This window comes from Entelurus aequoreus, linkage group LG16, assembly GCF_033978785.1.
Source record: "Entelurus aequoreus isolate RoL-2023_Sb linkage group LG16, RoL_Eaeq_v1.1, whole genome shotgun sequence".
In the NCBI taxonomy this organism is placed as follows: Eukaryota; Metazoa; Chordata; class Actinopteri; order Syngnathiformes; family Syngnathidae; genus Entelurus; species Entelurus aequoreus.
The window spans coordinates 26288078-26304051 of NC_084746.1; the positions used below are offsets into that span (position 1 = coordinate 26288078).

A 15974-nucleotide genomic window follows, 5' to 3' on the forward strand; every position below is an offset into this window, starting at 1 on the left:
ATATTAACAGTAAATGAACAAGTAGATTAATAATTCATTTTCTACCACTTGTCCTTAATAATTTTGACAAAATATTAGAATGAGAAATGACACAATATGTTACTGCATACGTCAGCAGACTAATTAGGAGCCTTTGTTTGTTTACTTACTACTAAAAGACAAGTTGTTTTGTACGTTCGCTATTTTATTTAAGGACAACATTGCAATAAGAAACATATGTTTAATGTACCTAAGATTTTTTTTGTAAAAATAAAGATAAAAATGCAATTTTTTGTGGCCCCTTTATTTAGAAAAGTATCGAAAAACATTTTGGTACCGGTACTGATACCAAAATATTGGTATCGGAACAACTCTAGTACGAACAACCAGTGTTTCCCACACATTCATTTATTTGTCGCGGCCCGCCACGGAAAAATTACGTCCGCCACAAATTTAAAAAAATAAATAAAAATTAAAAATATATTTTTTTGTCCTGTCCAGCTTCTCAGGCAAATCATATAGTAGATGTAGATGCCCATATCGGCTGTTCAGATTTACTTTACTAAAGAGAAGTGTAGGATACTTCTCTTGTTGCCTTATTTGTATTTGACTTTATTAAATGTATTTATATTATCATTTGGTGCAGCCGGGCCGGAGCAGGAGGGGATAGAAAGAGAGAAAAAAGAAGACAGAGGGGGAAATTGTGGGGACAAGAGGGGGATTAGACAGAGAGACAAAAACAACAACAACAGCAAACACAACAACAACAACAACAACAACAACAGAGCAACATCAGCAAATATGACATGTACAAATATGATGGTAAAAGTAATAGCAAATAAGCAGTTAGCGAAAATAAAAAATAATACAGAAATGACAATGAGCATTATTACATTAAAAATGGAGCAATACAAATACCAATAGAAATAGTGCTATTGATAATAAACAATACCAGTACTTTACCTTTATTATCAACAATACAATTGTTCAAATGCAACAATACATATACGTAATGATAACTTGAGATACGAAAGAATGCAGAAAAATGGAGGGGAAGAAAGAGAAGCAACCTACATTAACCTTGTAGATTGTTATAGTAACAATAGGTTAAGCTTTGTCAGTGTGCCATGTGTTATACTCAGTTTACCCTAGGGCAACAACGTTAATATATGTTTGATGAAACGTGATTATGTGCATGAGTGTATGTGTGCATATGTACTTGTATATGTACAGTATGTGTATGTGTGCTTGTACAGTGAGTGTATATGTACAGTGTGTGTATATGTGTTTGTACAGTGAATGTATATGTACAGTGTGTGTATATGTATGTGTGTACAGTGAATGTATATGTACAGTATGTGTATGATGTATGATGAATGTGCGTGTGGATGTACGAACTTTGAGTATGTACTATGCACTAATTAAAGGGGCAGAGCTTTAAGAGACATTTTAGCTTTTATATTTTATAAGATATATTTTTTGTAAGAACCACAATTAATAAATATATTTCAGTGAATAACTTATTGTTCAAATCTGTATATAAATATGTACATACAGTGTTGTAATTATATTGTAAAATGGATGGATGGACGTTTAAAACAAAACTGTTATTATTAATTAGTAAGTATACATTTTTTGACCCTTTTTAGAGAAAATCATATCATTGTAGTAAATTATGCAAATTACTCGATGATGTCATGTGACCACGCCCCTAGCCACGCCCCCACCGCCACAGGTATCTTGGCAGTTTATGGGAAACACTGAACAACCATTTTCTTCAAAATACCATCATTTTCAGCTTCTGCAATAACTTGTCATTACCAATCTGGCAACATTGCTGTGTTAGTTTGACATCACTTACCTCCTCTGGTGCTGACTGGCCATCCATCCATTTTCTACCGCTTGTCCCGTTCAGGGTTGCGGCGGGGTGCTGGAGCCTATCCCAGCTGCATTCGGGTGGTAGACGGGGTACATCCTGGACAAGTCACCACCTCATCACAGGGCCAACACAGATAGACAGACAACATTCACACTCACATTCACACACCAGGGACCATTTAGTGTTGCCAATCAACCTATCTCCAGGTGCATGTTTTTGGACGTCGCCGGCATACTTGCCAACCTTGAGACCTCCGATTTCGGGAGGTGGGGGGTTGGGGGGGGGGGGGGGGGAGCGTGGTTAAGAGGGGAGGAGTATATTTACAGCTAGGATTCACCAAGTCAAGTATTTATAAATGATAAATGGGTTATACTTGTATAGCGCTTTTCTACCTTCAAGGTACTCAAAGCGCTTTGACAGTATTTCCACATTCACCCATTCACACACACATTCACACACTGATGGAGGGAGCTGCCATGCAAGGCGCTAACCAGCAGCCATCAGAGGCAAAGGGTGAAGTGTCTTGCCCAAGGACACAACGGACGTGACTAGGAAGGTAGAAGGTGGGAATTGAACCCCAGTAACCAGCAACACTCAGATTGCTGGCACAGCCACTCTACCAACTTCGCCACGCCGTCCCCCGTTTCATATATATATGTATATATATATCTACATCCTGAAAATATGCAAACAAAACTGTGTTTAGATAATTGATACTTCAAACGTGCATAAATAAATCTTAAGGAATATAACATTAATTGGCTTCTGAGAGCTTCAAAATGTAATGAATAAAATTCTAAAGTTGTTGATAAACAAGCAATTATTTTAATAATTAAATATGGTCATTTTAAATGAATTATTATGATCATTTAAAATTAATTATTTCAAATATGTTTATTTTAATGTATAATTCTATGGCTGGATGTAATAAGGAGTCAGAAAAAATACAAATAAAAATACAATTAATTTTGATGTTTGTAGAAAAATATATTAAAAATGTATTTAGTTTTTTTTTTTAAAATTAATAAATATATTTATTTTTAGGTAAGATTAACATAATAATACAATTTATCTCTAGTCTAGATGATTTAGTTCTTGTCACCCTGTTGTCCTCCCGTCTCTTCCCCGAGGATGGCTCCATGAGCTGGGCAAACGCCTGGAGATGCCCTACGTCAACAACACGGTCGGCGGCCCGTCGGTGCGCAGCTCGTACATCGCCGCCCTCTACTTCACCCTCAGCAGCCTGACCAGCGTCGGCTTTGGCAACGTGCGCGCCAACACGGACGCCGAGAAGATCTTCTCCATCTGCACCATGCTCATCGGCGGTATCCCGGACGCCTCGTATGGAATAACGTGATTGGGCAGGCACGCTGTTTATATCGTGGGAAAGCGGACGTGAAAAAAGGCTGTCCTCACTCAGGTCCACATGGAGCTGGAGGGGGCGTGGCCTCCAGCTCCGGCTGAAAATCGGGAGATTTTCGGGAGAATATTTGTCCCGGGAGGTTTTCGGGAGAGGCGCTGAATTTCGGGAGTCTCCCGGAAAATTTGGGAGGGTTGGCAAGTATGGTCGCCGGTGTACACGGAGGGAAGCCATGCAGTCACGGGGAGAACATGCAAACTCCACACAGAAAGATCCTGAGCCCGGGGATCGAACCCAGGACCTTCGTAATGTGAGGCACATGCACTAACCCCTCTGCCCTGTGCCACCGTACTGCCTCGCAAGATACTTTACTTTATTTGCTGTAAAACAAACAACACAAAAAAAACAAGCACCCAATTACGATGAAGTAAATTATTAATTCAAAAGATAATATACCAATAAAGCAAAAAACTTCCCTATAACAATACATGCTAGGGTGATTTTTTTTTACCATCACTAGTTTACTAAAGCTATGTGCTAACTAACTATCTAGCAAGCTGCATAAAGATTTTTTGATTCCCCATAAAACAGCAAAACATAATCTAACGCAAGCTGGATATACCAGTAGTTATTATTGTACTCCCTGCAATAAAAAGCATAAGAAAGAAATACCTTAATATCAACATTTATTTTGCTGAAATGAACATCAGCTAACCAAGGTTTTTTACTCGTCTAAGACGAGTAAACTAGGGATGGGCGATACCACACTTTAAGGATTCGATACGATACCGATACTTTTTCTTGCATTTTCATCGATACCGATACCATTAATTTCAATTTTTGTCAGTCAAAAATATTATTACTATTATTATTTAAGACAAATCACAAGACAAATACAGACCATTTATACCACATTTATTATGGTCAATATATAATAAAAGTAAAATTAAAATAAATAACATTAAATATGAAAAATAAATTAAATATTATATATAATAATAATTATATATTATATATAATAATAATTAGATACTAGGGCTTTCCAATTAACTGTCAAATCCGAATCGCAAGAAGCTGCAGTTATTTTTTAAAGTTTGTGATATAATTAGCAATTAATGAAATATGAAATAGGCTAATGTTTTCGAAATGTAAGAAATCATGTTACAGATTAAAACCAAAATCACATTCAATCATATATTTCAAGATTTTCTTGGAAAAAAATAGAACTGTAATGCAAAGATGAAGAATCTCCAAATTGTATCTCTTTCTTATCTTGTTTTAAATACTCAAGCAATTTTCAACTAACAGTAAATTCCCCTGTGTGGAAATTATTTGAATTTAGGATAATCATTTAAACAAAAATATTCAGTAAAAAAATAAAATAAACAATGCCTGACACTGGATATGCCTGGCTGCATCGCTGTCGGCTGGCTGTGTGTGTGTTGCACGTTGACGACGCTCATTCGCTGTCTCCTGTCACGTGACTGGGCCAGCTCTATACTCTGCCAGGTACAGGGGTGTCCCAGCACATAGTGAGTCATCAAAAACATCTGAAAGTGATGCTTGCACCCCCCACACGCTGTTTTTTGGTTTATATCGATACTTTTTTCAGAAAAGTGATGCCAAATGAGTAGCGTGTGAGTATCGATACCACAGGATCGATACGCACATCCCTAGAGTAAACCTTGGCACGGTGTCTTTCTAATTATTCTTTAGTGTCACACAAGTTGTAAAGAGATGCCAACCATAATCACATAAAAATGTATTAAAATCAAACAAAGTGAACCCACTCACCTTTTTAAAGACGTCTGACAAACATGTCACAGACAGGAAACAATCAGCATCGGCCGGTTTTCGTCGAAAATATGTGATCGCCATTGTTGATAAATGACTTTTTAATGATCCTCTGGCTGACACCGTGTGTCTTTTTAGTGGCCCAGTTGATAAACTAGCAGCTAATTATTTGTCTCCATAGACAGTGTAGAGCCTTTTCCCTAAGTTGACAATAGTCACCTGACAAATAAACTATACGTTTCTTAGCATCTTAAGTGTCATTATTAACCAGGGGCAGGCATGCTAACAGCTAAGCTACATGCTAAACTAGCAAGAAACAACAGAAGAACTATGCGCTTAGTCAAGTTTAAGAAGTGTAGAAAGAAAGAAAGCAGATATTAACAGGAAATTAACAAGTAGATTAATAAGAGTCGAAGAAAAGATAATATAATAACACAGTCTGTACACCACACGTAAGAGGACAAATCCATCTGTAAATTGGTGGTGTCGATACCGAGAGCAGTATCAGTGTACCAACGATACTAGAATGATAACATCGATATTTTTATTTTCTCAAAAAGTTTTACTTTTTTGTTAATGTTTACAAACTCAGGGAATAGTTCCTAGTATTACTAGTAAATAAGTAGTGAATAGTAGTTTTTACTTTTATTTAGTTATTGTGCACAAACAATAGTATGCCATAACAGAATAAGGAAGTAGTTGAAATATTGTGCTGATATTGTTAAAGTGTCAATAGCACTCATCATGAATATATTGAACAACCTACTGTTAATAGAGATGCCGATCTCACTCATGGATGATATGATGATAGGATATTGGTATCGAAATCGGCAGCATAAATCCCTGATCGGAACATCGCTAGCAGGGTTTCCCACACATTCATTTATTTGTGGCGGCCCGCCACGAAAGAATTACGTCCTCCACAAATAAAATTTAAAAAATTTAAAAAACAAATTAAAATTTTTTTTTTTTTTGTTGTCCTCTCCAGCTTCTCAGGCAAATCATATAGTTGATGTAGATGCCCATATCGGCTGTTCAGATTTACTTTACAAAAGAGAAGTGTAGGATACTTCTCTTGTTGCCTTATTTGTATTTGACTTTATTAAATGTATTTATATTAGAAACACAACATGTGTATATAACAAAGGGTGCAAAGTCTGCAGGCAGTAGGAAACACATGGTTAAGTGTAGGGAGTAAAACTGATGGCAGTCTAAAGTTCAAGATTTTTGGAGCTCTTTGTTCAGTGGATCAGATGTTTGATGAAGCTCTGTGCCTATCTACCACCACTACTGTTTTCTGTTTATTTGTTACTGACTGTGGCAGGACACCTCTGCCTCTGTTTCACTTTATGTTGCTGGTAAATAATATGGTTGTAGTAGTAGGCTAAAGTTAAATTATTTAGTATGCACTAATTAAAGGGCCAGAGCTTTGAGACATTTTAGCTTTTATATTTTATAACATATATTTTTTGTAAGAACCACAATTAATAAATATATTTCAGTGAATAACTTATTGTTCAAATCTGTTTATAAATATGTACATAAAGTGTTGTAATTATATTGTAAAATGGATGGATGGATGGACGTTTAAAACAAAACGGTTATTATTAATTAGTAAGTATACATTTTTTGAGCCTTTTTAGAGAAAATCAAATCATTGTAGTAAATTATGCAAATTACTCGATGATGTCATGGTGACCACGCCCATAACCACGCCCCCGCCGCCACAGGTATCTTGGCAGTTTATGGGAAACACCGGCTAGTCACAATGCATCAGTTTATTGTGTGAATGCTGTAAAGTGCAAAAATCCCAGATGGTTTTCCGGGACATTTTATACCATCCATCCATCCATCCATCCATCCATCCATTTTCTAACGCTTATTCCCTGGAGCCTATCTCAGCTACAATCGGGCGGAAGGCGGGGTACACCCTGGACAAGTCGCCACCTCATCGCAGGGCCAACACAGATAGACAGACAACATTCACACTCACATCCACACACTAGGGCCAATTTAGTGTTGCCAATCAACCTATCCCCAGGTGCATGTCTTTGGAGGTGGGAGGAAGCCGGAGTACCCGGAGGGAACCCACGCAGAGAACATGCAAACTCCACACAGAAAGATCCCGAGGCCGGGATTGAACTCACGACTACTCAGGACCTTCGTATTGTGAGGCAGACGCACTAACCCCTCTGCCACCGTGCTGCCAACATTTGATACCTATTGACAATAAATACCTGCACAACTCTCTTATTCCTCAACATATTTAAACCATTTTACCATCAACATTTTTCCTGGTTCCCAAAATTCCCACATTTCCACTCTTTTTTTTTTTTTTCTCGACTATTCCTTCCACATTTTTCAACCGTTCCACCAACTAACGCTAACATGTTAGCATTCTAACCTTTGAAGCTAATTTTGGAGCCCTACACCTCAGAGTCACACTGTATAACATTGGTACTTGACACATGCTAACTGTTAGCATGCTAACTTTTTCAGCTAGGTTTATAGTTGTAGGCCTATACACCTCTTTCTCATAACTTCATACTTCACACATGCTAACGTTAGCATGTTATTTTTTCTTTTAGCTGGTTTTGCTGATAGCCTTAAGAGTTTTATATTTTATAAATTGGCCGGCGTGCTGCCCGTTAGCATTCACACACAATTTCTCCCAAAATGTCCTATTCTATTTTAAGTATGAATGCGTATGAATCTTTTTTTTATTTTTATTTCTGGTTTTACGCTTGTCACACTTTTCCTCTTGTAATCTGAACCCCAAACTTTGGTTTGAATTCCATAAATGGTTCCACATTTGTGGGCCATGGGACTGCATTTTGAGGCTTTGATGTCGTCACGCTACAAAGATGTGCACGTTGAAAATATGAGCAAGTTGTGAACAGGAAAACCAAAATTCACATTTATTCGATATCAAACAGGAGTTGAATTAAATACCAGCTGACGACAGGCTCTCACAAAAACAACAAAATGACAGAAACCCAATCAGCGCGGCAACAACCTTTTTCTTTTGTTTTCACCCAAATAGTTCTGTTAATAAATTAAAAGGAAGATCCGCAAAATGCCATAAAACACATTTGCTTCGCGTGAAAAAAAAGAAGAAAAAAATCCCTTGATCAAACGTGTGGATTTACATTTCTTCAAATACTGCTTCTTAAAAACAAAATAAAAACAAACAAGTCAAGTGTGAGAGGAAAAAAGAAAATCCTCCATTTTTAAGAACTTTATACGAATAAGAGTCCTATTAACATTAACTACTGAACGCTTTCCAGTTCTTTTTTTGTTTTGTCCTTTTACATGTTTTGTAACCTTTTACACGAGTGGTACAGCAAAATATATTTCTTTAGCTGTTACTTCGACAATGTGCAATAGAGAAAATATAAGGCCTGAGTCTGAATTAGTGGTTTTCCTCCCTCAAAAAAAGACCCCCCCCGGAGTGTCAGGAGTTCTTTACCGGGAATATTGAGAGGTTTTCTTTAATATCCATGCTGCGTTAGTCCCACAGCAGAGTCCACATTCAGGCCTCAGAAGAACATGTGCAAAAAGTCTGATCAACCCGAGGCGCCCCCCCCCTCTTGTGGGGGCTCAGAGGCTGGTGATGAGCTGCATTTGTCCGTCACTGGGGGCGTCGCCCTCCCCTTCCTCAGAGGCGGGCGGGGGCGGCACGTATCCGTCGCTGGTCACTCGGTTTATGTGGTAGTAAGAAAGAGGCGGCGCGTCACCGAGCTCGGGCATGCTTTTGTGATACGTGTCCTCACCTGGGATGGAAGGGGGGCGCTCCCCCTCTCCTCCCTCCTCCTCCTCAGGGGGGTACGGCGAAGCCGAGGGCGAGTCCCTCAAGTTGGGCATGCTGGTGTAAAGCGAGTCCCTGTTGTTGCTCGCGTCCTCCGCCGCCGTCGTCACAGTCTCGTCGCCGATCTCCAGGCGCCGGGGGGCCTTTTGGGCGCTGTAGAGCAGGGAGTGAGTCCTCTGGGGCAGGAGGGGGGCCTCCAGGGCTTCCTTGTGGTGGGGGTGCAGGAGCAGCTCCAAGGGCGCCTGGCCTCCTCTCTGCGGGGACGAGGCCTCCACGCGGTCCGCCACGCCGGCGTCGTCCTCGCTGCCGCTGCCCCGGTCCACGGGCAACCGAGTCTGGGGCGCGTCGGTCCCCCGCGGGGCGTCGCGGACCTTGGGGGCGGCGCGGGGCCGCAGGTTGTTGTGCACAATCTCGGATATGATCATCTTCTCGAAGGCGGCGTCGTGCAGGTTGAGGCCGCCCACGTCGCCCGGGGCTCGCACGCCCACCGCCTCATAGTCGTCCTCTCGGAGGGAGTAGCTGTTGTTGAAGTTGCCGTTGAGGGGGAGGGTGTCCATGGCGCTGATGTCCCGGCTGTTGCTCAGAGAGTGCTGTCCTGCAGACAATGCCAACACAAGGAACACGTCACGTTACATCTTACGTCTTCAACATCACATGTCATCTTTCCTTCAACACAAATACCGTATTTTCCAGACCATAGGGCGCACCGGATTAAAAGGCGCACTGCCGATGAGCGGGTCTAATCAGGTCTTTTTTCATACAAAAGGCGCACCGGATTATAGGGCACATTAAAGGAGTCATATATATATATATATATTTTTTTCTAAATGTAAAACACTTCCTTGTGGTCTACATAACATGTAATGTTGGTTCTTCGGTCAAAATGTTGCATAGATTATGTTTTACAGATCATCTTCAAGTCGCTTTCTGACAGTCACTTCAGGATGCGCTGTTTTGTGGGCGGTCTTATTTACGTGGCGACAGCGTCTTCTCCCCGTCGTCTTTGTTGTAGCGGTGTAGCGTGCAAGGACGGGAGTGGAAGAAGTGTCAAAAGATGGAGCTAACTGTTTTAATGACATTCAGATTTTACTTCAATCAATAACGGAGCAGCATCTCCTCATCCGTGGCTCTCTAGTGCAACAACAACGCCGGAAATGTGTCCCGTGAAAAACCGTCCGACCGGAACTCTAATAACTAAAGTTCCTAGGGTGAATAATGTAAACTCACTACACCGGTTTGTTTTAGCGCTTTCATGGCGAGTTTACTGACAGATATTAGTAAGAACTTTACACTACTTTATATTAGAAATGGCAACAGTGGAAGATGAATGTTCAATAACAAGAAGATACAGAAAAAGAAGAAGCTCATCGACTACGGTGTTGGCACGGACTACAAAGGCGGACGGGTGCAATTTCTTTTAGGATTTATGCAGATCCCAAATACAGATCAGCAGGTACCAGAAGGTAAAAAAAGTTGCTTTTGCATAATATTGCGAAGCAAAACGTCAGATAATGTCTTACCTTATACACACACCATAATAATACTCGTATGTTGAAGCACAGTACAATCCATCAAGCGGTGCGGCTTCATAGCTTACCAAAGTCGTACTAAAACATTTTGATAGATTTTTGAGCACCGTGTGTAATGTTCTATATTTTCAATGGAACATATAAAATGTTGGTGTTGTTTACTGGCATCATATTGCAGTCTACACGTATCTCTTATGTGTGACTGCCATCTACTGGTCACGCTTATCATTTCACCATGTACCAAATAAAATAGATTCCAGGTCGGTAAGCATAACCAAAATTATTCCGTACATTAGGCGCACCGGGTTATAAGGCGCACTGTCGAGTTTTGAGAAAATGAAAGGATTTTAAGTGCGCCCTATAGTCCGAAAAATACGGTAATCCACCAAAGAAGTGGCAATTAGCTAGTGGCAATGTTCCACTTCAGTGTGGAAAATCATCATGGTCACTAATCTAAGACTACTGTCCACAAGAATAAGGCGACTTTTCATTTGTACCCACAGCCTGTCATGTGCATGCCACAGCAACAGGTGGCGCATAAACCCTCATTGCAGCCAATCAGAAGGAAAAAGAAATGTACATTTTTATTTATTGATTTTTTTTTTTGACTCAAGCCATCTCTAGATTATGTTAACTAAATTGTCATATATTATAACTACATTGCAGAACTGTTAACATAATAGCACATTTAATAACAAATAAATAGGTCACATGAATTAAACAGGTATTCTATAACTAACTTACTGTTAAAATAAAGTATGTTTAATTAAACACAAAATAAAATATAAAATGTATGTTATCTAAAAATACAATAAATATTACACATGTGATACAGTAACAGAAGCAGGCAAACAAGAATTTTTAAATGATATTTAATTATTTAAGTTGAACTAAACATTATGAAATAATAGACATACAATCAAAAATTTAAAAATAATAACAGAATAAATGAACATTAATGAATTAATTAAAAACACTAGGGCTGCGGCTATCAATTATTTAATAATCGAGTTATCTATTGATGTTTTGTCCGATTAATCAAGTAATCGGATAAAACACACTCTATAGCCGAAATACGTATTTTAGGGAAAATAGTTAAAATATACAACAATTTGTCTGCTTGCCATAACCTCTTTTCGTATTAAAAAAAAAAAAATGCTCATCATCAACATTGTATGTATTTATGTATGTACTGTATAAGTATATACAATACATATATATAATATACAGTACAAGCCAAAAGTTTGGACGGACCTTCTCATTCAATGCGTTTTCTTTATTTTCATTGTAGATTGCCACTGAAGGCATCAAAACTATGAATGAACACATGTGGAGTTATGTACTTAACGAAAAAAGGTGAAATAACTGAAAACATGTTTTATATTGTAGTTTTTTCAAAATAGCCACCCATTGCTCTGATTACTACTTTGCACACTCTTGGCATTCTCTTGATGAGCTTCAAGCACACCTGTGAAGTGAAAACTATTTCAGGTGACTATCTCTTGAAGCTCATCAAGAGAATGCCAAAAATGTGCAAAAAAGTATTCTGAGCAAAGTGTGACTATTTTGAAGAAACTAGGATATAAAACATGTTTTCTGTTATTCCACCTTTTTTTGTTTAGTACATAACTCCACATGTGTTCATTCATTGTTTTGACGTCCCTTGTGTGGGCTCTGTGCCGAGGATGTCGTTGTGGCTTGTCCAGCCCTTTGAGACTTTTGTGATTTAGGGCTATATAAATAAACATTGATTGATTGATTGATTGATTGATTGATGCCTTCAGTGACAATCTACAATGTAAATAGTCATGAAAATAAAGAAAACGCATTGAATGGGGAGGTATGTCCAAACTTTTGGCCTGTACTGATATATATATATATATATATATATATATATATATATATATATATATATATATATATATAAATACATATATATATATACATATATATATATACACATATATATATATACACATATATATATATATATATATATATATATATATATATATATATATATATATATATATATATATATGTATATACATATATATACATATATATACATATATATATATATATATATATATATATATATATATATATATATATATATATATATATATATATATATATATGGTAAATGGTAAATGGGTTGTACTTGTATAGCGCTTTTCTACCTTTTTAAGGAACTCAAAGGGCTTTGACACTATTTCCACATTCACCCATTCACACACACATTCACACACTGATGGCGGATACATATATATACACATATATAAATACATATATATATATATATATATAAATACATATTTTATTATATGTAACTGCCTGTGCTATTTAGTAAAAGGTAAAACTATCTATAAAACGAGCCCTATTTTTGTGGACATGGCCTTCACAGCTGATCCTGAACAATAATGAGGAGAAAGCGACGGCAGGTAAAAACAACACAACAACATGAGAGCAGCACATGAAGCAGACACACAATACCAACACAAAGCAATGATTCACAACAAGCGTGTGTGTGAGGATGCTAACAATAAACTAAATTAAACAGATGGATTGCTGGCTCTTACACAAAGCACGTGCACACACACACACCCACACACACGATTCACTACACCACAACTCACATCAAGTGTGTCTGCTCAGGTTATCTGGCCTAAGAACAGCTGATGTGCAAAAGAAGTGGAAAAACAAGATGGTGGTTTTCAAATGTGCAGCATAAACAACAACAAATCACTCAAATAGGACAAGAAAATAAACACAAGTGTGGAGGCACAGAGAATTCAGTCGGCTCTCGTCCTTCAACATCATTTAAGGCTTTGCCCCTTTTTGGGGGGGTTTCTGTGCGGGGTTAGTGTCATGTCAGTGAAATTGAGTGCTCGACACTTTTGCAACAAGAATAAAAAGAAGGGCGAAGGCAAGGACGACTGAATCCTGGACTCAGCAGGTGAAAGGACTCAGTGGCAAGCACAAGTGGACTTAGGAGGGAACACAATTATTCTAACTCATGTTTGACTGCAAAAGTATTGCAACACTGCCAGCTTCTCGTTTCCTTCCTCACACCAGCATCACACCATCTCTTATCTATTATTACCTTCAATTGATGTCCATTTATTTTTGATCATTTAAAAATGTATATGTTTCTACATTGTTGTGCAATTTATTGTAATTATTTTGCTCATTTGTGTGCACTTCAAAACATATTTGACATTATTATGCAGAGTTGTATACATGTTTTAGAATATATCATTGCAGTGCAAGGAGAAGTCATACTCCAATACATGTATAATATTTTATAGTTTTGAATACATCTATTCATTATTGCACAACGGAAGCAGGACAATTTAAGCTTTTTGGGTCTTCCTGCTCCTTTTCGGATAGACACCATGTTTCTTTTTCAATTGGATTGTAATATTAGTATTTTTTTTTAAGGTACAGTAATGAAAATGCTTACTTTTTTGGATTGTGTTGAAGATGGTTTGTTGTATTCGAATTCATAATAAATTGGTTAAAGGTCCGTGTACCTTCCCTTCCGTTCATTCTATTTCAAATTCTTAAATGCAAATCAAAAAACACATTTCGGACCATTTTTTCTATTTTAATTTCTGAAAGAATACTTGGACAACTATTTAATGACACTTTTTTTAAAACGACAACAGGACGCCTGCTGAACAAAGATGTTAGCGTTTTGCTAAAAACATGCTAAACGCAAAGGAAAAGCTAAAATACTGCTTCCGGCTCAATCTGTCACCACACAGACAACCACGAATTTTTGCACTTTGGATGAACATTTTTTTTCGATTTTTGTGTATATCTGGAAAAATGTAAATCCATAAAAGGAAAACATCACAAAATCAAATTTTATGGCAATATTTTCATGAAAATCAACCTTTTTTTGTCATATATAATAAAAATCGAAAAACGGCCCTAATTCTATTTTTTTATTTGCGTTTCAGAATTGGAAATAAAATAAACGGATGGTACACAGACCGTTAATAAATGTACTTATTCAATGTTTGATTTTTGTTTATTTTTTCGGATTGTATTCTGATAAAGAATTAATAAACAAATAAGGATGTATCTTTATTTTTTCCATCTAAATAGCAGATACAATCATCTAGATACAGGACAGGTTAAAAAAAGTATTACATATTGAGAGGGACCTTCGGTAGAAAAATGGATGGATGTATGGCAAATTCAAAATACATTTTTCAAAAAAAAAAAACCCACTTTTTTTCCACTTTACTACAGGGTAATAAAAATAACTGTATACACCAGGGGTCCCCTAAATTTTTGACCGGGGGCCATATATAGATATAGATATATATATATATATATATATATATATATATATATATATATATATATATATATATATATATACACACACATATATATATATACACACATATATATATTTATATATATATATACACATATATATATATACTGTATATATATACACACACACACACACACACACACACACACACATATATATATATATATATATATATATATATATATATATATATATATATATATATATATATATATATATATATATATATATATATATATATATATATATACTGTATACATACATATACATATATGTATATATATGTATATATATATATATGTATGTATTAGGGTTGCACATCTCTCTCTGATAAACGATTCGATATGCATCTAGATACACAGGTTACGATTCGATTCAAAAACGATATCCTTTTATTACAGACCGATTCGATTCGATTCGATTCCGAACGATACGATTCGATTTGACGGTTAATATTCAAGACTCCAAATCCCCAAGCATTGTGGCTTTATGGCACTGGCAAAAAAAACAGAACAAAAAAATCACATGTCAATGTATTTATCTTTAGACATGGACCAAAACAATTCTGGCTGAATTGTAGGATGGAAACTCCAGAGGTAAAAGTAGCACAGAATAGTAACAACAAAGTGCAATATTTCAGCCTGAGCATAGTTTTGAACACTAGAGGTAGGTAACAAAGATTCAATATTTCAACCTGAGCATATAGTGTTTTGAACACTAGAGGTAGGTAACAATGAACACTAGAGGTAGGTAACAATGAACACTAGAGGTAGGTAACAAAGGTGCAACATTACAATGTAAACAAGTTACACACCTATAACACATCTCAAAATGTGGCAACAATGAGCACAGTGACAAGTGCTTTGTGTAAAAGAATAGAGAAAATAAATACATATGTAAAAAGAAAAATCTAACTACTGTGTGTGAGGTACCGTTTCCCAGGTCAAAGAGCAGTAGTTCACTTACACTATGCCTGGGCATTTTCATCATCACTGTCCTCTGTTTTTTTGGAGGGCAGATTTTTTTTTAGGAAAATCAACTGATCCACATGCCCATGTTTGAGCAGACTACGTTTTGTGGAAACAATGTCTCCCGCAGTACTGAACACACGTTCAGATTACGTGTGTTTCACTTGATGTACTTTTTTATGCCGAAAGAGGCGATTTCAGCCACTTGAATGACGGCGAAATCATTAAAGGCTCACAATTTTTAATCCATCCACAAGTAAAGAAAACTTGGATTATTTCACTTTATGTACTTTTTTATGCCGA

At 37.1% G+C, this 15974-nt stretch overlaps 1 protein-coding gene across 6 annotated transcripts in view; it reads right to left on the minus strand.

Moving 5' to 3' along the window:
* Positions 1–7908: 7908 nt before the first annotated feature.
* The window catches only part of LOC133630768 (adhesion G protein-coupled receptor L2-like), a 245338-nt gene continuing 237272 nt past the window's right edge, over positions 7909–15974 (minus strand). For 4 of the 6 annotated variants that reach the window (XM_062022490.1, XM_062022488.1, XM_062022491.1 and 1 more), the window contains one exon: positions 7909–9415. In XM_062022490.1, coding sequence (XP_061878474.1) covers positions 8613–9415 — 803 coding nt within the window. In that variant the 3' untranslated portion in view covers positions 7909–8612. The remainder of the gene's footprint in view (positions 9416–15974) is intronic. The other 2 variants (XM_062022493.1, XM_062022492.1) reach the window with 1 other exon arrangement.